The sequence below is a fragment of the Cnephaeus nilssonii genome, assembly GCF_951640355.1.
Source record: "Cnephaeus nilssonii genome assembly, chromosome: 18".
Lineage (NCBI taxonomy): Eukaryota > Metazoa > Chordata > Mammalia > Chiroptera > Vespertilionidae > Cnephaeus > Cnephaeus nilssonii.
In genome coordinates, this window is record NC_137089.1 from 6503611 (window position 1) to 6524691 (window position 21081).

At 53.0% G+C, this 21081-nt stretch overlaps 1 protein-coding gene across 25 annotated transcripts in view; it reads right to left on the reverse strand.

Annotated features, from left to right (window-relative positions):
- Positions 1–21081, reverse strand: part of LOC307114359 (uncharacterized protein) — a 459274-nt gene that overhangs the window by 274460 nt on the left and 163733 nt on the right. For 21 of the 25 annotated variants that reach the window (XR_013814981.1, XR_013814982.1, XR_013814983.1 and 18 more), the window contains one exon: positions 13527–13632. The exons of the other annotated variants lie outside the window; for them this stretch is intronic. Coding sequence is in view for 4 of the 21 variants with exons in the window: in XM_079796705.1 (XP_079652831.1) it covers positions 13527–13632 (106 nt within the window). In the remaining 17 variants the exon portion in view is untranslated. The remainder of the gene's footprint in view (positions 1–13526; positions 13633–21081) is intronic. 25 annotated transcript variants of the gene reach the window in all.

Consider the following 21081-nt stretch of genomic DNA (forward strand, 5'->3'; position numbering starts at 1 on the left):
ATCACAAGGCCGGCAAAAGGGTAGCCCCAGCCCGGCCGGTGTGGCTCAGTGGTTGAGCATCAACCTGTGAATCAGGAGGTCACGATTCGATTCCTGGTCAGGGCACATGTCCAGGTTGCAGGCTCAATCCCCAGGGACAGGGGTGCAGGAGGCAGCTGATCAATGATTCTCTTTCATCAATTGATGTTTTTCTCTCTCTCTCCCTCTGCCTTCCTCTCTGAAATCAATAAAAAAAATACTTTTTAAAAATGGTAACTGCAGAATACTAACCCAGGGTCCCTGCAATTCTAAATCTCAAATCTCTAACTGGATGGACATCCATATGACTTAACACTAACAGCTATAGAGCTTCAGGCAAGTGACTCAAGCTCCCTAAGCCTCAATCTTCTTATCTCTACCTTGTGGCTAGTCAGGGTACCTAACCAGCGGGTGGCCGGCAGGGGAAATGAAATAATCCAGCAGACCCTGAACAACACGTGTGAACTGCACGATCTACTTACCCACGGATAGTTTTCAATAAACAAGCCCAGCCTGCAAACGCATTGCCCCATCCTTCTGATTTTGTTTAAGACATTTCTTTAAGAACTCCCAATCTGGTGTCTCCAGAGCCGTCTACATCCAAACTGGGACACTGTGATAGCGCTGACTGTCTAAAAGGCTGGGATAACAGGCATAGACTGGAACCCCTTCAGCTACCCTGGGCATGTGGTCACCCGCAGCCCCCCTCCACAGCAGGCTCCGGAGGGCAGGGACCGTCCCCACGAACCACAGCCTGACATCTGCCACACGCACCCCGCACCCATGCGACTTCACTCCAGGGGCCAGGGAATTTATGTCTGACTCTCGCTCCCACCAGCCCCCCACCCCCCACAGCATCACGCATTTCTGATTAGGTATCTGTGAGTCACAGGCCAGGCGGACTCCTGTCTCAGTGTCCAGGTTGTGAATAAAACGGGGATCGATCACTTGGAGGAGCACCAGATACAGGAACAACACGGGGCCTGCTCGGCATTCATCTGCCGCAGTGCAAACCGGGCTGGCAAGTATGTTACTGGAATGGGGTTGGGGAGGGAGCAGTAGCTACTAAAAAACTTGCAGTGAGTGAAGGTTAGCAAGTGGAAATGACCGATGCCCTTAAAAAAAGAAAAGAAAAAAAAAGGCCAATTGAAGCTAATGATCTCTCCCTCCGTGCGCTGTCTTTGTGTGGTATGTGGATAGTGGGAGACATCTCTATGGCAGGGTTCGGAAGCTCAGTTACAGAGCCTATAAACTTGTTTTTCCGTGTGAGAGAGGGGAAGGGGAAGCAAGGTCACCTGGGTTGAGCACCACCTGGGGAGTCGCACTGGGCCTCCCGGAGGCCCGGCAGGGCAGGAAGCGGAGGCTGGGAGAGGTGAAGTCACCTGCCCAGGAGCTGGCCCAGAGGAGCATCACAGACCCCCTCTTTCCCGTAAAGAGAGCCCTGCTCAAGCCGGGAACGCGTAGCCCTGGGCGTGCTCAGAAACGGCAGCGGGGGCAAAACCCCAGAGACCTGGCGGGGCTGCAACTCCCACGCAGCTCTCACACCCCTCGAGCTCAACCTTTCACCTGCAGAACCACCAGACCGACGTGTAATACCAAGGCCAGGGGCCAGCGCGCGCGCCCCACGTGGGAAGGCCTCCGGGGGACCCCCAGGGAAACCCGCAGGCAGCCTGTGAATCACACCCTGCGACCCTTGTGGCCCTGCGTCTCAAATCAGGAATACAGAGCCACCCTGCCTCGGGGCTCGGGGTGGGGAGCTCTGCCTCTGAATCATGGCAGCCAGAACCTTCCCCGGGCCTCCCTGGGAACCCACCGAAGGGCCGGGTGTATGTTCCCTGGGGTGAGGGCCGCTTCTCATGGGAAACAAGCCCCTGCCATGGGTTCTGATGGCCTCCTAGCGGCCTCATCAGTTCACAGGATGATCCTGCAGCAGGTGACCACTCCCCAGTGAGTGTGGTTTTTAAGTTTTCTCTTAGTGACTCCTCAGCTCATTGGGAATCATAATGCCCCTGGATGCAACCCCGAGGAGGCTGGCGCCTTGGCTGGGAGCACACCGCTGGCACTGGATAAACCTGGGAGTACGCCTCAGGGGTCCTACTCCGGCCCCAACACCGTCATAGGCTAACACGACACCTTAGAAAAACAACCCCAGGACACCCACCTGCAAATGAACACATCCTGGGTCAGTGGTCGGCAAACTCATTCGTCCGCAGAGCCAAAGATCAACAGTTCAACGATTGAAATTTCTTTAGACAGCCACATTTTTTAAACTTAAACTTCTTCTAACGCCACTTCTTCAACATAGACTCGCCCAGGCCGTGGTATTTTGTGGAAGAGCCACACTCAAGGGGCCAAAGGGCCGCATGGGGCTCGCGAGCCGCAGTTTGCCGACCACTGTCCTGGATGATTTTCCGGGAATCTCAAAGGTCTGACTGCAGTGAGAGTTCACAAAGGACTACCGTCCTGCAAAGGGTGGTTTTCAGTGCCCCCAAATTCCATCCCCACACACAGAGGGCGAGCGTTTTGTTGCTTTCCCACAGCCCCGATTCCGGCGGTCTGCAGCAGGACGTGCCGTTGACTGGATGAAGCTAGGAAGGGCCTCCTGTCAACACCGCCGCTTGGATTTGGATTCCTAAAAAGAACTCCCGAGAGGCCTGCGGTGTGAGGGACAGACACACGGCTCCGGGAGGAGGAGAGCGAGCCTTGGGTGAGAATGACCTAAGGGCCTGAACTTGAGGGCAAATATCTCCTTGTAGCAACGGCTTCATAACTAGCCAGCCGAACGGAATCCTTTCAAAGCCAAAGCAGTTCAATGAGGACGTTTAATGGAAAATAAAATTTCCAGACCAGCCAGGCTGTCAAGACCACAGGAACAGAAGACAGCTCAGCTGTGACCCGGTCACTGAGGAAAGGTGTTACATGCTAAGGGAGAAGGGGTGCGAAGGGGGCGCGTGGGGAACGTGGCCATGTTCACCTGAAATAAAACAGATCGTGTCCCCGCACCTCGCTGGACGGTCAGAAAGATGGAACGGGACACCGTGCGTCGACAGAGTCAGAACATGCGCAGCCCAGCACTGTCTGTGGCGTGAGCAGGGCAGGAAAGAAGATGCATCCCACATGCTCAGGGTGGGGACCAGGGCATCAGCACCCTGAGCTCATGGTGTGTCCTACCTGCTCAGGGTGGGGACCAGGGCATCAGTACCCTGAGCTCATGGCGTGTCCTGGCTGCTCAGGATGGGGACCAGGGCATCAGCACCCTGAACGCATGGTGTGTCCTAGCTGCTCAGGATGGGGACCAGGGCATCAGCATCCCTGAGCTCATGGTGTGTCCTACCTGCTCAGGGTGGGGACCAGGGCATCAGCATCCCCTGGGAGCTCATGATTCGTACAGAGTCTCGGTGCCGCTCAGATTAAGTGACCGAGAATCTGCCTTTAACAGGGACTCCTGGAGATGCATGCGTGGCTCAATTTAAGGAACTACAGCCTCGGCCATGTCTCAGGTGTGTGATTCTGCACCCGGTGACCCAGGTCAAGAGAAGGTGACCTAACAGCTGCCCCTGGGCAGAGGCGGGGTTCCCAGAGGGCCACCTTCGGTGGGGAGGTTTCTGGAGACCCCCTGGACTACATCCAGACTTCCTGCCTGCAGAGGGGGAGGTCAAGGCAGAACCCCGAACCTCCCGAAAGGAAGGCTCTCCACAGCTGGGCTGCACCACTCCCGGGTCCACAGCCAAGGTATCAGAGCGGCCCTCACATCCTCGCACACGCCTCGCCATCGGTCCTGTGAGCAGGGAGCACAGGGCGACAGCTGGTAGGAAGCAACTGGGAATGGAGGCCGAGTAACTGGCGAGAAATGGGAAAGCATGACCGGCCACCTCTCTTCCCTGGTTATGGCCTAAGCCAGGGGTCCTCAAACTTTCTAAACAGGGGGGCAGTTCACTGTCCCTCAGACCGTTGGAGGGCCGGACTATAGTTTAAAAAAAACTATGAACAAATTCCTATGCACACTGCACATATCTTATTTTGAAGCAAAAAAACGAAACGGCAAAAACACCCGCATGTGGCCCGCGGGCCGTAGTTTGAGGACTCCTGGCCTAAGTCATGGAGCGTAAATGCTATAAAACACAACGACCTCATGCAATACAGAAGGAGACACACACGCGCGGGTTTCTTGGGCACGCACAGCCCGTGTCCAGAAGGATGGGCACGGGGCTTCTGACTCTGGCTGCGCCCTGGAAGGAAGGCCTGCGGGTGCTGGGGACTGGAGACTGAGGGAGACACTTCACTTCCACTGCGGATCTTTCTGGGTCTTTTGAGTTTTCAACAGTGTGAATGTTTCCCTAGGAGGGAGGGAGAGGGAGGGGAGGGAGGGAGGGAGGGAGGGAGGGAGGGAGGGAGGGAGGGAGAGAAGGGAGGGAGGTAGGGAGGGGAGGGAGAAAGGGAGGGGAGGAGGGAGGGAGGGGAGGGAGAAAAGGGAGGAAGGGAGACAGGGAGGGAAGCAGGGAGGGGAAGGAGGGAGGAAGGGAGGGAGGGAGGGAGGGAGGGAGGGAGGGAGGGAGGGAGGGAGGGAGGGAGGGAGGGAAGGGAGGGAGAGAAGGGAGGGAGGGAGGGAGGGAGGGAGAGAAGGGAGGGAGGGAGGGGAGGGAGAAAGGGAGGGGAGGAGGGAGGGAGGGGAGGGAGAAAAGGGAGGAAGGGAGACAGGGAGGGAAGCAGGGAGGGGAAGGAGGGAGGAAGGGAGGGAGGGAGGGAGAGGAGAGGAGAGGGAGGGAGGGAGGGAGGGAGGGAGGGAGGGAGGGAGGGAGGGAGGGAGAGGAGAGGGAGGGAGGGAGGGAGAGGGCAGGGAGGGAGGCAGGGAGGGGAGAAGGGAGGAAAGACCAGAAAAGAAGGGAAGAAAAGGGAGAGGGACATTTAAATTTTATAAATAAAAGATAGGTGAGTCACTTCTTAAGCAGGGCTACATTTAAAAGTCCTTCCAGGAGATGGCTTGGTAGTTGAGCACCAAACCATGAACCAAGAGGTCACTGGTTTAATCTCCAGTCAGGGTACCTGCCAGGGTTCCGGGCTCCATCCCCACCGCAAGGTGTGCAGGAGCCAGCGGCTGATGTTTCTCTCTCTCCCTCTAAAATCAATAAAAAATCTTTTTCAAAATTAAAAAATAAAACTATAAAAGTCCTCCAGGAAATTCAGGGCATGAGCACCACCATTTTTGCTTAAACCTCCTAGTCCGCAATCCTTCGTTCAGACTGAGCGCTTGGCCGCTCACGCCCATGCATGTATTAAAAGGCTCAGGTGGCCAAATTCCGCGAGGAATGTCCCGCGTAGCAGAGAGCTACCTGGTCTATTTGCCCCCAAACCAAGAGCCCGGATACGCATCCCACTCTCTAAAAGCCTCAGCCGCCCCTGACTCCAGCCCATTTCCCTTAATGGGGCTGGAAAACCCTCTTCCAGAAGGTTCTGAAGCCCTGGTTTGCAGAGCCTTCCCATGAGTACACGGGTTTGGGGGACACAACACTTCCAGGTTGTGTGAATGCTTCTAACTTCGGGTTGGGATGAAGAAATATGCAGTCACCGAGAAAACCCTAATTCCGGAATAAGCTGCGCTGGCCACGCTCCGTGGCGGCGGCCCTGCCTAGTCCTCCCTGGTGGGAAGTAGAGTAGAAATCCGATTTAAAGACCAGGAGGCTGAGGCCCACACAGTCTGGGGGGGGAACCAGGAATTAAAGGCCGGGCCTTTGCTGTCCCAGGGCACACCCTTCCCGCCGTGGCCCCGTGTCCCTAGCCACCTTCCAGAATGATCCGCTCACCTACTGGGTGCTGGAAGCCTCAGGCCGTGTCCTTAGGGTCGGTGGCTGGGGGCTACTTCCTTATAAAGAGTGTCCCTGGGTCTTCAATGGGAAGGCGGGAGTGGGTGGGGAGATCAACCAAAGAACTTGTGTGCACGTATGCACAACCCATGGACACAGACAATAGGTGGAGGAGGCCTGGGGCCGGGGCCAGCTAGCAGGGGTCAATGGGAGAAAAAAAGGGGAGATATGTAATAGTTTCAACAATAAAGCTGCAGTAAAAAAGGAGTTCTGACCATTTGCAACAGCATGGATGGAACTGGAGAGCATTATGCTAAGTGAAATAAGCCAGTCAGAGAAAGACAAATACCACATGATCTCACTCATTTGTGGAATATAATGACCAACTTAAACTGATGAACAGGGACAGATCCAGAGGCAGAGAAGCATCGATCAGACTGCCAGACCTCAGAGGGAAGGTAGGGGAGGGTGGGGGTAAGGAGGAGAGATCAACCAAAAGACTTGTATGCATGAATATAAGCCTAACCAATGGACATGAACACCAGGGGGGTGAGGGCATGAGTGTGTGTGTGTATGTGTGTGTGTGTGTGTGGGGGGGGGCGGTTAATGGAGGGATGAGGACACATATGTAATACCTTAATCAATAAAGAAATTTAAATAATAGTTTTAACAGTAAAGACATTTTTTTTAAAAAGAAATAAGTAAAACCATTACATAACTTAAAAAGAAAGAAAATCTATTCTATGGAGGAGTAGCGACCCTGCTTGCTTGGGCCACTCATCTACTGGGCATGTGCAGGGGGGCAAGAGGCCCTGCGACTCCCAGCTGCCGGATGTTTGGTAAGTTGATCTCTCTGAGCCTCTGATTTCTTCACTATATTTTATATATATATATTTTTTATTTATTTCAGAGGAAGGGAGAGGGTGAGGGATAGAAACATCAGTGATGAGAGAGAATCACTGACCGGTGGCCTCCTGCACGCCCCCACCCTGGGGATCAAGCCTGCAGCCCTGGCATGTGCCCTGACCGGGGACCTCTTGTTCACGGGCCGACACTCAACCACTGAGCCACACTGGCCTGGCTCTACATTTTAAAAAATGGCAGAAACAACAGGTAATATTTAGCAGGTGTGAGCTACGTGTGCACTCTAAGCCAGCGTCACCCTCAGCACTTACTGTTTATTAACGCGTGGAGTATTTGTAGCACGAACAAACGAGAAAGCTAAGGCACACAGAAAGGGGCAGTAACTTGCCCAAGGCCACACAGCCCAGACATTTCCGAACAGGGATTCTATGGGAGGTCTGACGGGAGCCTGTGCTTTCACCAAAACATAGAAACGGCCCGGTAGGGCAGTTACATGGTGAGATCATAGGGGGAAAATGCTTACTGGGCCGCCTGACAGAGTAACTGCTCCATCAATTGTAAGGACTAGGTACCACTGAGCACTTACTTCCTTTGGCGAGGCAGAAACACAAGGGTTACCCAGCAGGCGTGTGGCCGAGGGGGAGCGGCGGCCTGCTGTGGTCCCATTCCCGGACGGGTGTTCTTCCCACCTGTCCTCAGCCGGCATTCCGCCTGGGAACCCCGGCACGGGCAGGAGATGGGCGCTCGGCCCCCCTGAACCTCTGTCTTGACCTCTCCCCTGGGAGCCCAGAAGGAAACTGAAGTTGGGGCAGCTGGCGTGGGAACAGGGCTGACGTCCGACGGACACGAATGGCAAATTCCAGAATGCGTTGGGCAGATCTGGGCCCAAGGTCACCGTCGCGTGCTGGGAGACTCAATCAGAAACTCCGCATGTGGTTAATCACAGGCTTGGGAGGGGACGGTCCCTTGAACGAAAGAGGCAAGAGGTACTCCAAAAACTGCAAAACGAGAGGTCTGGTGTGAAAGACGCCAGCGCTGAGTGAGGGCTCAGCCACTGTGTCTTCCTCCTCACTCAGACATGCCCAGTTCTGCTCGGGTCCTGGCGGGCAGCCATGAGATCTGATCGGTTCCCTCTGTCAGGAACTGCCTTCGGGAGGACGCCCAGTCCCATCTGGCTAATAAGACACAAGGGAAGTCGCCCTAGCCAGTTTGGCTCAGTGGATAGAGCGTTGGCCTGTGGACCAAAGGGTCCTGGGTTCCATTCTAGTCAAGGGCACGTACCTAGGTTGCAGGCTCCTCCCCGGCCCGAGCCCTGGTCGGGGCACATGCAGGAGGCAACCAATCGATGTGTTTCTCTCACATCGATGTTTCTCTCTGTCTTTCCCTCTCTTTTCCACTCTCCCTAAAAATCAATGGAAAAATATCTTCGGGTGAGGATTAACAACAACAACAAAAAAGACGTAAGGGAAGTCTACCTCCCTGGGGTTTCTGGGTCAACTGTCTTCCTTAATAGAAGACAGAGCTGCATTAAGGAAGGCGCCCCGCCCCCTCTCTCCTTCCCTGTCCCCTTCCTGCTCAAGATGTTGTTATGATACGTTGATGGGCAGCGAGCAGGAGCCTCAGAGACGCTGATCCAGTGCCCTGACCTGCGTGAGCATCCTTCCTGCCCCCTCTGATAGCGCCAGGTGCTGGGAGGACGTGGGGAAACCGGGACTCGGAGCGCACCGGTGGCCCGGCACACGGTACAGTCATTCTGGAAAACGATCGGACAGCACTTGCGAAAGCATCTCCCATGGCGCACGATGACTCATGCAGCTCAGCTAGGGTGTCTCTGACTCTCCCACAGTCCACGCGACTACAGGTGTGCGCTGCCTGTCACAGGCCACGGCTGGGCTCCTCAGCAGGGGCAAGACCGGCCAATGGCAGGACCTACGGCAAGGGGAGGGGAGAGGCAGCCGCTGTATGAGCTAGGTGTACCCAGAGCAACCAGGTGGGATCTAAAAAGATGGAACAGTTGGCCCTCCGTATCCACAGGCACCGAATCCATGGCTTCAACCATCCATGGATCGACAGTATTTGGGGGTGGGGGGGAGGTTGTGTTATTGCTGTCGTGTACTGTGTAGTTAGACCTATGATGGTCACGGCGGGACTGAGCGTGTTCACTCTTTCTTTTCTTCACACGTTTCCTTGAACAATGCAGTATAACAACTATTTACTCAGTATTTACATTGTATTAGGAATTATAAACACTCTAAAGATGCTTTAAAGGACGTGGCAGGGTGTGGGTCGGTTATATACAAGCCCTGTACCACTTGACATAGGAGACTTGAGCATCTGTGGATTTGGGGACCCCCAGGGGATCCCGGAACCAGTCTTCTGCAGACACCAAAGGAGGGCTGTACTGAGTAAAAAGAAAAAAATGAGAGAGAAACTGGAGGGAGATCTGTAGCTGAATCCCATCTGCCCAAATTCAAAACAGATACCCAATCAGAACAACACAGGGGTAAGCATACACACTGGGCCCACAGTAAACCCACCAGGGCGGGTGCCACCAGGAGCAGAGGGGACGGGCATGAGGCAGTCAGAAAAAGAAGAAGGAGCGGATCCTACACAGACCAAAGATCACGTGCTTCAAAAGGAGGAGGCTTTCCCAACACAGCTCCAAAGAAAAATCTCAACCAGGTGGGGAGGCAGAAAACCCAGGAATACATGTGCCCCTGATTCTTTCTGGCTGTGGGTCCTTTGGGAAGGAACCTGATAGAGCCTCAGTTTCCCCACAGTGAAAAGCAGATATGAAGCGCGGCCCTAAGGTGTCCTGTGAGCTTCCATGGAGATGTATGCGGAGAGCCCGAGTCTGGGACTCAGCAGAGGCTTTGTGAATGGCAACTAAGGACTCAGCTTTCCCATCTGTAAAATGGGGTTTATTACATGGCAGTGGTCCCTTGGGGACCATTATGATGGGCTTTAAATGAGACGGGATCTGAGAAGGTCAAAAGGCTCGGGGGTGGCACTGTTTCACAGACTTGGAAAGAGGGCACGTCCTTCAGGGAGCCGTGCGTGTACCAGGCCCTGGGGGCTCTGCAGCTCGTCTCAGAGGGTAAGGCACACGGAGCCATCATACCGGGGAGCAGGGCCCCCCCTCAACCAAAGCACCTGTCACGACCTGCGCACAGCCTGAGGGAGCAGTGGGGATGTCAGGCTGCCCCTCTCGGGACACACGGGTCCCTACAAATCCATATCTACATTTTTCTTTTCTTCTGTTGCAATAAACCATTTTTATAACTGGATAAGGCAGGTTACCAAAAAGATAAGAGATGAAGACAGAAGAGAAAAAGCAATGGTCATGCTCCTAGGACCCCCAAGTAGGCACCCATTTTTCCAACAAAGAGCACATCTCTCTTCCGCACTTTCCGGAATCCCGGGCAGGACACAACACTGCGTGCGACCGGGACTGCGACATCACAGACTGTCCCTGCTCTCTGACGGTGGACAACTCCTCTCCATCGTGAGCCCTCAGCGTCTGGGAAAGATTCGGGGGCGCCGAAGCATCAGGTGCCCCTGGGTGGCATTTTGTTTTGGATGCCCCTAAATGCACCCAGCTTCCAAACACCCCTCCCTGCACACACCTCTCCCCCTGCGCCCGCCTTCTCATTCCTCCAGGAGGGTTACAAGGTCAAGGAGACGCCTTGATGGCTCCTGATAAATCGTTCTTCCAAAAGACCAATTCCTGCTGCCACTGGCAATGGCGTCTGGGCCAGGCCCCGCCACATTCTGGGAATGGACTGGGCGAGGAGGCAGGGAGAGGTCCGCGGGTGATGGCTCTGGTTCCCCCGCTCCACTCCCCAGCCTGCACCACCCACCCCACCGATTCTTCACAGACGGATCGCGCAGGTGCCTGTGATCACCGAGACTGCAGCGAGGCATTGCGACACCCAGGCCATTCTTTCGGGGAAGACCCCAGGGAGGGAGTCCAGATTGCCCCCTGAGGAATGTTAGATAACCATGGAGGAATGAAGTGACAGATAACGAAACCAGTCGATCCAAGATGGCTCGGGGGGTGGGCGCTGTGTGGTCTGGGTGCAGGGGAGAAGGTTGCTGTGGGCTGCAGAGGGAAGTCGTCTGAGAGCTGGATGGGTGGATGGCAGGTGGGAGGGCAGCCTTCAGGAGGAGAGGGGGGCTGTGACCAAAGCCTGCAGGGGGGCCTGGCCAGCCTGGCTCAGTGGTTGAGTGTCGACCTGCGACCCAGGAGGTCACGGTTTGATTCCCAGTCAGAGCATGTGACTGGGTTGCGGGCTCCATCCCCAGTAGCGGGGGTGCAGGAGGCAGCCAATCAATGATTCTCATCATTGATGTTTCTATCTCTCTCTCCCTCTCCCTTCCTCTCTCTGAAATCAATAAAAATATATTTTTATTTTTTTTTAAAAAAAGCCTTCAATGTTTTGGGGTGGGGGGGATGCCTGCTTGGCAGCCAGTGAGGAGGCCTTTGCTGCTAGAACAGAAGACAAACATCTGGGGGACCTGGGAGCAGGTGTTGGGTCCAGAACTTTGAGGGCCTTGAGGCTGAGAAAGAGACTGAAGGCCATGTGAAGCGGTGCAGCCGATGAGAGGACTTTATGGAGGTCAGTCTGGGGGCAGCCCGCAGGACACTCTGGAGAAAGAACCGAGTCAGGAATTCCAGGTGGGCTGGGCTGTGAGAACGCTACTGTGTGTGCAGGAGAGAGGCCACTGAGCCCTGGCCCGGGCATGCCCTGCACCCAGCCAGCCCCTCTCATCACCTTCTTTTTTTTAAATCCTCGTTTGAGGATATCTTTCCATTGATTTTTAGAGAGAGTGGAAAGACAGAAAGGGAAAGAGAGAGAAATATCGTTGTGAGAGAAATGCATCAATTGGTTGCCTCCTGCACATGCCCCCACCAGGGCCCAGGCCAGTGAGGAGCCTGCAACCGTGGTATGTGCCCTTGACCAGAATCGAACCTGGGACCTTTCAGTCCACAGGCCGGTGCTCTATCCACTGAGCTAAAGCGGCTAGGGCCGTGGTCGGCAAACTGCGGCTCTCGAGCCACATGCGGCTCTTTGGCCCCTTGAGTGTGGCTCTTCCACAAAATACCACGACCCGGGTGAGTCTATTTTGAAGAAGTGGCGTTAGAAGAAGTTTAAGTTTTAAAAATTTGGCTCTCCAAAGAAATTTCAATTGTTGTACTGTTGATATTTGGCTCTGTGGACTGATGAGTTTGCCGACCACGGGGCTAGGGCATCATCTTCTTCTATTTTCTTCCTTGTACTTGGCACTGTCTGCAATGTCTTTCTTGTGTATGGATCTGTCCTCTTGCTTACCGCCTGCCTCCCCCACTACAACCTAAGCTTCCTCCATGGAGGATGCACAGCAGGTATCTGCTGAATGAATGGATGCGGAACAAACGAAGTTCCCTGAGGGCAGGGCCTTTGTCAGCCTTATTCCCTGCTGTGCACTGTCTGTGCACAACGCCCAGAGCACAGTAGGTGCTCACTGGGTGCTGAGAAGTCTGCCTCAGTTTCAGCGAGTTACTCAGTCCTACTCCCTCTGTTGGGGATGAAGCCAAAGACAGGCCTATTGGCTAGTGGTCTCCATCCTGAGACACCACTCCCCCAAGACCTTCCTCCTCTCCCCTCATGTTCGAGGCTAGCTTGAGGACAAAGGGACCAAAGGGAAGGGAAGCCAAAGGGAAAGGCAGATGGGGAAGAGACCGCTGTGGGGAGGAGGGATGTAATAAGCCCTCGCACACTTGTGCACACTCACTGCGTTGGTCTGGACTCTTCCAGAAACTTGCTGTGTGACCTTGAGCAAGTCACTCTCCTCCTAGGCCTCCCTTCGTTTCCCTGGTGGCAAAGCCTGGGCATGAGAGGCCTTGCCAGATTGAAATGCTAAAAACAAGAAATCATCTATGCCCTGGCTGGCGTAGCTCGGTGGGTTGAGTGTTGGCCTGTGCACCGAAAGGTCACTGGTTTGATTCCAGGTCAGGGCACGTGCCCAGGTCGCAGGTTCGATCCCCAGGTGGGGTGTGTGCAAGAGGCAGCCAATCGATGTTTCTCTTGCACACCGATGTCTCTCTCTCTCTCTCTTTCTCTCTCCCTCTCCCTTCCTCTCTCTCTAAAACCCATAAACAGATGCTTTTAAAAGAAATAATCGAGGGTTTCATTTTTCAGAGCTGGGTGGATGGTGTTAGGGCTTCATCCAGGTTTTTGCAGACCTGGCATACAGCACATGGAATATACTAACCCTACCCAGATGCTACCTTAAAAACAATTCCTGTTTTGCAAAAGCCGGGCTGCAGCTGACAAGTTGCTCTAAAGTTACATAACTATGTATCACTGTTTCAATTTTTGTTCGGCGTTGGTTTCCCATTTTGAAACTAATCACTGTATCTGTTTTCAAACTTGTTTGTGAAGTCCTGACAGGTCCCCGGCACCTGCTTCTAGTGCCTCCTGGTCAAACGGACCTATCAGAGCTGTCTGTCGAAAATGCTACTTCTGGGCCCCACCCAGAGCCCGAGCGTTAGAACAGCAGGGGGGAGGGGAGCTCAGGAATGTGCCTTGTAGCAAGCTTCCCAGGTGATCATTTGCAAACTGAAGTCTGAAAACCACGGCCCTAAAAAGAAGCCGAGACCTGGGGCTGCGGGAGGTGGTGCGGAAGGGAGAAGGTGAAACCAGAGGCCACAGCGCGTGGCTCCCGTGTTGCATGCCTGCCCGTCTCTCCTGCCCCACACACTCCACCAGGGTACACAGACAGCAAAACCCCGACTCCCCGTCCGCTGGGCCCTCCCCTGCACCTGGAAAACAAACCAACAAAACCCCCCACGATACTCACATTCAGCCTGGGGTGGCACTCAACTGCTCTGATTTGCAGGAAGAGGACGGTCCCAATGTAATGGGCACGCCGTCGGAAGACACGCCGCTGCCGGGGACCGACCGGGCTACAGGGGAAAATATAAAGAACGCTGTCACCCAGATGCTGGCTGCAATGCGTCCTACCCTTGGTCTGTGATAGATCACCGGCCCCGGCAGCAAGCAGTCCTAACTCATCCACGGGAGGGGGGTTTTGTTTAATGTCGAGCCGCACACACCAAAGCCTTGCACATGGGCTGGAGTGCGTGTGCACACAGACACACACACCAAGCATGACATGCAGGTGCATTTACGCTCCCGCCATGGTTAGGGAGGCCGCCTGGCTACCAGAAGTCACGCAGACTGTCATGTTGAGAGCTAGCAGGTGCCAGGAAGTTCCTGGGCTGAAAGGGGGTTGGGAAAGGAGGAACGGGTAAGAAGGGCCAAGGTTTGTGCTGTGTTCCAGTGTATATGTCACACCGATCCACCCCGGAGAGTATGATCAGATCCATCCTTCTGATGAGGAAATCAAGGTGCAAAAAGGATCCGTGACTTCCTTCAGAGGCTAGGATCAAACCCTGACCTCGCTAACCCCACAGTTCAGGGTCAACGCGTTATGCAGAGCCGCCTTAAATTCATAAGCTGTGAGGGTGGCAGAGGGGAGGGGGTCTGCTCTGGAGAGAGGGGAGCCTATGGTAACTCCAACCAGTGAGAGAACCAACGTAATTTTTAAAAATATATTTTTATTAATTTTCAGAGAGACAGAAAGAGAGAGAGAGAGAGAAAAAACATCTATCAGCCACAGGGGATCGAGCCCAAAACTTGGGCATGTGCCCTTGACCGGGAATCGAACTGGCAGCTTTTTGGTGCACGGTACAATGCCCACCCAACTGGCCCACACCAGCCAGGGCAGCAAAACACTTTGTTAGCAACTGATTTAATTCACAAGCAATAAATGGTCATCGGAAATCAGAAATCACGGGTGAGCAATAAGGAAAACAGAAACACACATGGAATCACATGTTGCCCCAAATAACTGTGTCGTGCATCGCATGCATTTTTTATTTTTTTTTCTAGCGAAATACAGGCTCTTTCCTAGCCTCCAAGTAAGATGATGCAATTTGTGCAATGTATCAAGAATGTTATAATTCTGATGTTTGTACGTGGGCAGTTAGTGACGCTCGCCCAATCCTAATCTTCCGGTGAATTTATGTCAAACCATGAAATTGGTTTGCAGAGTCTCAGGGGGAGAGACCACACCCTTCACTTTTTTTTTGTTTGTATCCTGTTGGCCCCTGCTCAGCAGCCCCTGATACATTTAGGCAGAGTTAGAGTGTTCTGTCTGAATGCTGGGTTCTGGTGGATGAGGCAGTCTTGCAAAAAAAAAAAAAAAAAAAAGCCAGGCTGGCTTTGGAGAATACGTTTTGTAGCAACTGAGAAAATGATTTTTAAAAAATGTATCTTAATGCCAAAGGGAAATGCAGCTCTTCTCGGCAGAAAGGCCCGGAATCAGACCTTCCATGCCCCCCTCCCCCACTGCAGGGACTGGCCCTCCTAGGGCCCACACCCCTCCCTCCCAGACATCCCCTCCTTGGGAGAGTGAAAAACAACCTCCTTTGCCTCCCCCTTGGTGTTAACAAGGCTCCCTGTGGAGACGCAGTTCATCACATCAATTAAAAGACATTTACCCTTGGCCTTGCCTGCCAGGCACAGGCCCTCTGTCCAGGGGAAGGTGGGTAGGAAGTCATGTCCTAAGATAATGCATAGTTTTCCCTTTTCCCCCTCCATCTATGTTTTTTTTTTCAATTTTTTTTTCATGTAGACATAATCAACACATAATGAAACATCCATAGCTTAAGTGAACAGTTCGATGAGTTTTGACAGATGCATAGACTCAAAACACGAAACCACCGAGACACAGAATGCATTCCCCTCCCCCAGACACTGCCCTTCCCCTCATCATCTCTGCCCTCCTTCCAGAGGCAACCTAGCCCCGTGGGTTAATTCGGCATTCTCTAAACACACAGGGAATCACGTGGTGTTTAAAGAGGAGTATGGCCTGGCTGGTGTGACTCAGTGGTTGGGTGTCGACCCAGGAACCAATGGTTCGATTTCCGGTCATGGCATATGCCCGGGGTTGCCTGCTCAATTCCCAGTAGGGGCTGTGCAGGAGGCAGCTGCTCAGTGATGTTCCTCTCTCATCGATGTTTCTATCTCTCTATCCCTCTCCCTTCCTCTCTCTCTAAAAATCAATAAAACACATTTAAAAAAACAAAGAGGAGTATGAATTATGAGCAAGAACAGGCAGTTCCTAGTGGGAATGAAAAACAGTGCAGACGCCCTGGGAAACAGCCTGGCAGGTCCTCAGAAAGTTACACACTCAGTTACCATATGACTCAGCGATTCCACTCGGGCATCGATACTCGAGGAAAAGGAAAACACACATCCACTCAAAATCTTGTACGTAAACTCTCAGAGCGGCATTATGCATAATGGCACCCCCCCAAAAAAAAATTAAAAAAAATAAAAACAGCCCGGTGTCCACCACCTGGCGAAGAATGAGCAAATAAAATGTGGCCTTACAGTCATACAAGGGAACATGATTCAGACACAGAAAGGAAGGGTACACGGGAAGTACAGATGCTGAGACGCCGTGAATGAACCTTGAACACATCACGCTAAGTGAAAGAAGCTGGGCAGGAAAGACGCCATCCTGTAGGATTCCCTTCACACAAAATGTCCAGAATAGGCAAATGCATAAAGCAGGTGACAGGTGCTTACGCCTGGGAGGGGGCTGTGGAGGCGACAGCGAAAGGTTACAGACTTTTTTTTTTTTTTTTTTTGAGGTGGTGAAAATGTTCTAAGGTTGGGAAATTGTATGGTATGTAAATTAAATCTCAACAAAGCTATTTAAAGAAACCAAACATTTGGAATCCACAAAAGTAGAGCCCGTTGCGATGCCCGGAAAACACGGTTTCCCGCAGTGGAATCTGAACGGAAGGATGTGTGGCATTGTGGCGAGAGACTCCCCCCACCCCCACCCCCACCACCACCTGAGGAACATAATTGGTGCCCAGCAAGGTCTCCTTCCTATGACCAGGTCATGGTTTGCCGCATTCCCCCCAGGTCCCTGTCCTGCCTCCAGACTCGAAACTCCTAAGAGTTCAGGAGCCGTTCACCAGACCCATTCCTTCCTTCCACAAACATCTGCGAAGGTGGTGTTTAGGAGAAAGCCCGCAGCCATATCTAGAGTTGTCATCATATTTCCCTGGTTTCGGGCGCCTGCATTTTTAAGGGCATGTTGAATGCCTCTGTGTGTCTGGCCCTGTGGTTACAGGTGACAGATACGAGGAGCCTGGAGGGGTAGAAAGAGCCCAGGGTGACAGAAGGGCCGAGAACTCGGAGGTCCCTGCACTGGTCCTGAGTCCTGATGCTGCCATTCACGCAGGCACCACCTCACCTCTTTTTTTGTTTGTTAATCCTCACCCGAGGATATTTTTCCATTGATTTTTAGGGAGAGTGGAACAGAGAGGAAAAGACGGAGAGAAACATCGATATGAGAGAAACACATGGATTGGTTGCCTCCCGCACAAGCCCTGACCAGGGGCTGGCCTTGACGGGAATCGAACCCGGGACCCTTAGGTCTGCAGGCCGACACTCTATCCACCAAGCCAAACCGGCTAGGGCCTGCGCGAGAGTGGAACCAGGTAGAGCTCAGCTCTGGGAACCAAACCCCATCTTCACCACCTCCAGGCCCATTTCTTAACCCAGGCATCCTCAAACTACGGCCCGCGGGCCACATGCGGGTGTTTTTGCCGTTTTGTTTTTTTACTTCAAAATAAGATATGTGCAGGGTGCATAGGAATTTGTTCATAGTTTTTTTTTTAAACTATAGTCCGGCCCTCCCACGGTCTGAGGGACAGTGAACTGGCCCCCCGTTTAAAAAGTTTGAGGACCCCTGTGACCTAACCTCTCCGCACCTCTGTTCCTCCCGTGTACAATGGGTAGGTGGCCATGACAGCGGCATTATGCAACATTAGATGAGCTCATCCTGTCCCCCGAGCCAGCAACCTCTTTTCACAGAGGTACATCGTAAATATTCTGGCGCTGAGGGTTACACCATCTCGTCCCGGTTACTCATCCCCGCCACGGTACAATCAAAGCCACCACAAGCTGTGTAACGAAAGGGCAAGCTGTGTTCCAATAAAACTTTATGGACACTGAAATTCCATTTCATGTCGTTTTGACATGAAGCACGCAGAGCAGGGCCCAGCGCAGAGTAGTGCCCGCGAGCACCCACGAGCCACACCCCAGGCACCAATGCTGTGTGTTCAGCTGCGTACTGCGCCCTCCTCACACCGCGTCTCATTTAAACATCACCATCAGTATCTCATTTAAAACATCGCCATCAGTATCTCATTTAAACGTCACCATCATGGTGCCGGGGAGTGGGGGGGGGGGGGGGGGGCGTGCTCACTCAGATGAGGAAGGGAAGACTCGTGAACCACGCGGCTGAGCCACAGCAGACCTGGGGCTTTTAGGAGCCCTTACTTCTGTTCTGACCATTGTAACGTGCCGTGCGGCCACCAGGACGTAACAGCGAACCAGACCCACTCGGGCTCAGCGCCAAACACTACAGATCATGATTTAATTCCATGGAGACATGCGTTACAGAAACCAAGGGCTGGGAGGGGAACAGCGGGGCGCCCCACAGTCCACGGGGCGGGGGTCCTCTGAGGAAGGGACAAGTGCGCTGAGAACAGCAGGTGTCTGGTGCTGGGACCTGTGCCAAAGAACAGAGCAGGCGTCCTCAAACTAAGGCCCGCGGGCCACATGCGGCCCGCCGAGGACATTTATCCGGCCCGCCAGGTGCTTTTGCCGTTTTGTTTTTTTTTACTTCAAAATAAGATATGTGCAGTGTGCATAGGAATTTGTTCATAGTTTTTTTTTTTAACTATAGTCCGGCCCTCCAACGGTCTGAGGGACAGTGAACTGGCCCCCTGTTTAAAAAGTTTGAGGACCCCTGGAATAGAGGCTGCAAAGGGCCCGTTCATCCAGGTGTCCAGGCAGCGCCGGGCTCAGGGGATGGTGGTGGGAGGAGAGGCGGGGCCAGACTTCCTGAAGGGCACTGTGGCGAACAACACAGCCTAAATGGGCCTTGCTTCAGCCATTCTGTTTTATGGGAATATATCCTAATAAATAGGAAACGACGAGTCACGGAGATTTAACGACGAGAATATTCACGGAGGCGCCGATTATAACAGGAACAGCTGAATTCATGCTGAAGCACAATGGGAGGAGCTCTGTCACATGACTGAGCAGTGGCGAAGCTCGGTGTCCGAGCCACCCAGCAGGGGGGTGGGGGCGGGGGGGGGGAGCAGGCGTGGACGTGGGAAGATAGTTATTCCGTGTACAAGCAAATGTGCATGCAACCAAACAATGATGAGTGCATATGTAAGGTGTCCCCCCAAAATGCAGACGCCCACTTTGAATCACTATAAAGACAGTGTTTGTTCAAGTGTATTTCACTTTCCAAACTGAGCTATCAGCTGTTAAAGTGTGTATAGATTTGGGGGGACACCCTGTATACACATCCTTTAATTAGTCACCTCTGAGTGACCATGGAGGGGTTTTTTGCTTCTCCCTTTGGTTGGCCTGGATTTGGGGGGTTTTCTGGAGGAGAGAGATATTGCTTTCTAATAAGCAATGAAGTACAAAGGTGCCCAGACGGGAGGTCCATACTCCCACGTGGTCGGACTGGGAGTGCGGAATCGCTGTTCATTCATTTAGCCCATGTGTTCTTAGGAAGAGTCACCGTGAGCCAGGCACTGGGTGATGTGCCAGACAGCGGAGGGGGGTGAGGCCGAGGGAGCTCCCACGTGCTCTGTGGGGAAGCGGTCAGGTGCCCACACCAGTGTACTCAGTGGTCAGCTCCTTTAAAATATGGGCACAGGGGACCATCAGGTCATTAAGAAAAGAGTCATCCCCCAGCCAGTGTAGTTCAGTGGTTGAGCGAAGACCTATGAAGCAGGAGATCATGGTCAGGGCACGTGCCCGGGTTGTGGTCTCCATCCCCAGTGTGGGGAGTGCAGGAGGCAGCTGATTGGTGGTTCTCTCTCATCATTGATGTTTCTATCTCTCTCTCCCTCTCCCTTACCAATACAAATACTTATAAAAAAAAAGGACTCACAGTCCCTTATTGGAATGCAGCCTCGATTACACTTCTCACACACTCAGCTAACAGTCTCTGAAACAGGACTGCTGGTCGCCGTGATGGGAGTGGTGGCTGGGCTTAAAAGCGACGCTGGTAACTCCACAGGAAGCCTTTGTTTTCCTCATCTGCAAAGTGGGTACCCTCTCCAGGGAGCTGGGAGGATCAGCTACAATTTGGAGAGCGCTCTGCCGTGGCACAGCCCTGCACACACAACTGGGGTCATTTAGTGCCCAGATCCGAACCCCTTTCTACAAGGGCTGACTGCCTGGAATTGTGAATCGTGACGGATGCCAAAGCGTGGGGAGGAAAACATGTTTACAGCTGAAGGACTGGACAGAGAAAGGCAGGGAGCAGCGTGGTCCCCAGCCCGACTCAAGCCTTCGGTGCCTTCCAACTCGGCCGGCACGGGGCAGCGCCTGGCTTTCTGGAATGTTGACAACCCCAAGGACAGTCTGTACGTTCTAACGAAGAAAATCATTTTCTCTGCAAGATTTGTTCACCTACGTCAGTGGTCGGCAAACTCATTAGTCAACAGAGCCAAATATCAACAGTACAACGATTGAAATTTCTTTTGAGAGCCATATTTTTTAAACTTAAACTATATAGGTAGGTATATTGTTATTAACTTAATTAGGGTCCTCCTAAGCTGGCCTTTGCTAAAAACTCAAGGGGCCAAAGAGCCACATGTGGCTCGCGAGCCGCAGTTTGCTGACCTCTGACCTACGTGAAAGGCAAGTGCTTAGGTCCTACCACCTTGAAGAGAAATCGTATGCATCTCATCTCTGACATATCAGAAAGAGATAAGCATTCCAGCTAGGGGGACCAGGGTTTGAATGCTGGCTCTGTGCCTTTTGGTAAATGCTTTGTTATCTCCTAGTTTCAGGACAATAACATCTTTCCTGCAGGTAATAATTAGAGCAAAATATGTAGACAGCACAGATGCTCAATAAATTGGCAGTTGCACCCGAACGATGGGGCTCAGTGGTTGAGTGTCGACCTATGGACCAGGAGGAGGTCACGGGTCCAATTCCCGGTCAGGGCACATGCCCAGGTTGCACGCTCGATCCCAAGTGGAGGCAGTTGATCAATGATTCTCTCTCATCATTGATGTTTCTATCTCTCTCCTTCTTTCCCTCCCTCCCTGAAATCAATGAAAATATATTTTAAAAAATAATAATAATAAATAAATGTCAGTTGCTTTCTCTTAGTGGGACGACTCGGGGAACTAACAGAGCAATGAGGGTCACATCGCCCAGACGCTGCTCCTTGGGGGGAAACCAGCTCATGATGAAAGGGAGGGAGGCCCAGGGTGTCTGGCCACCCA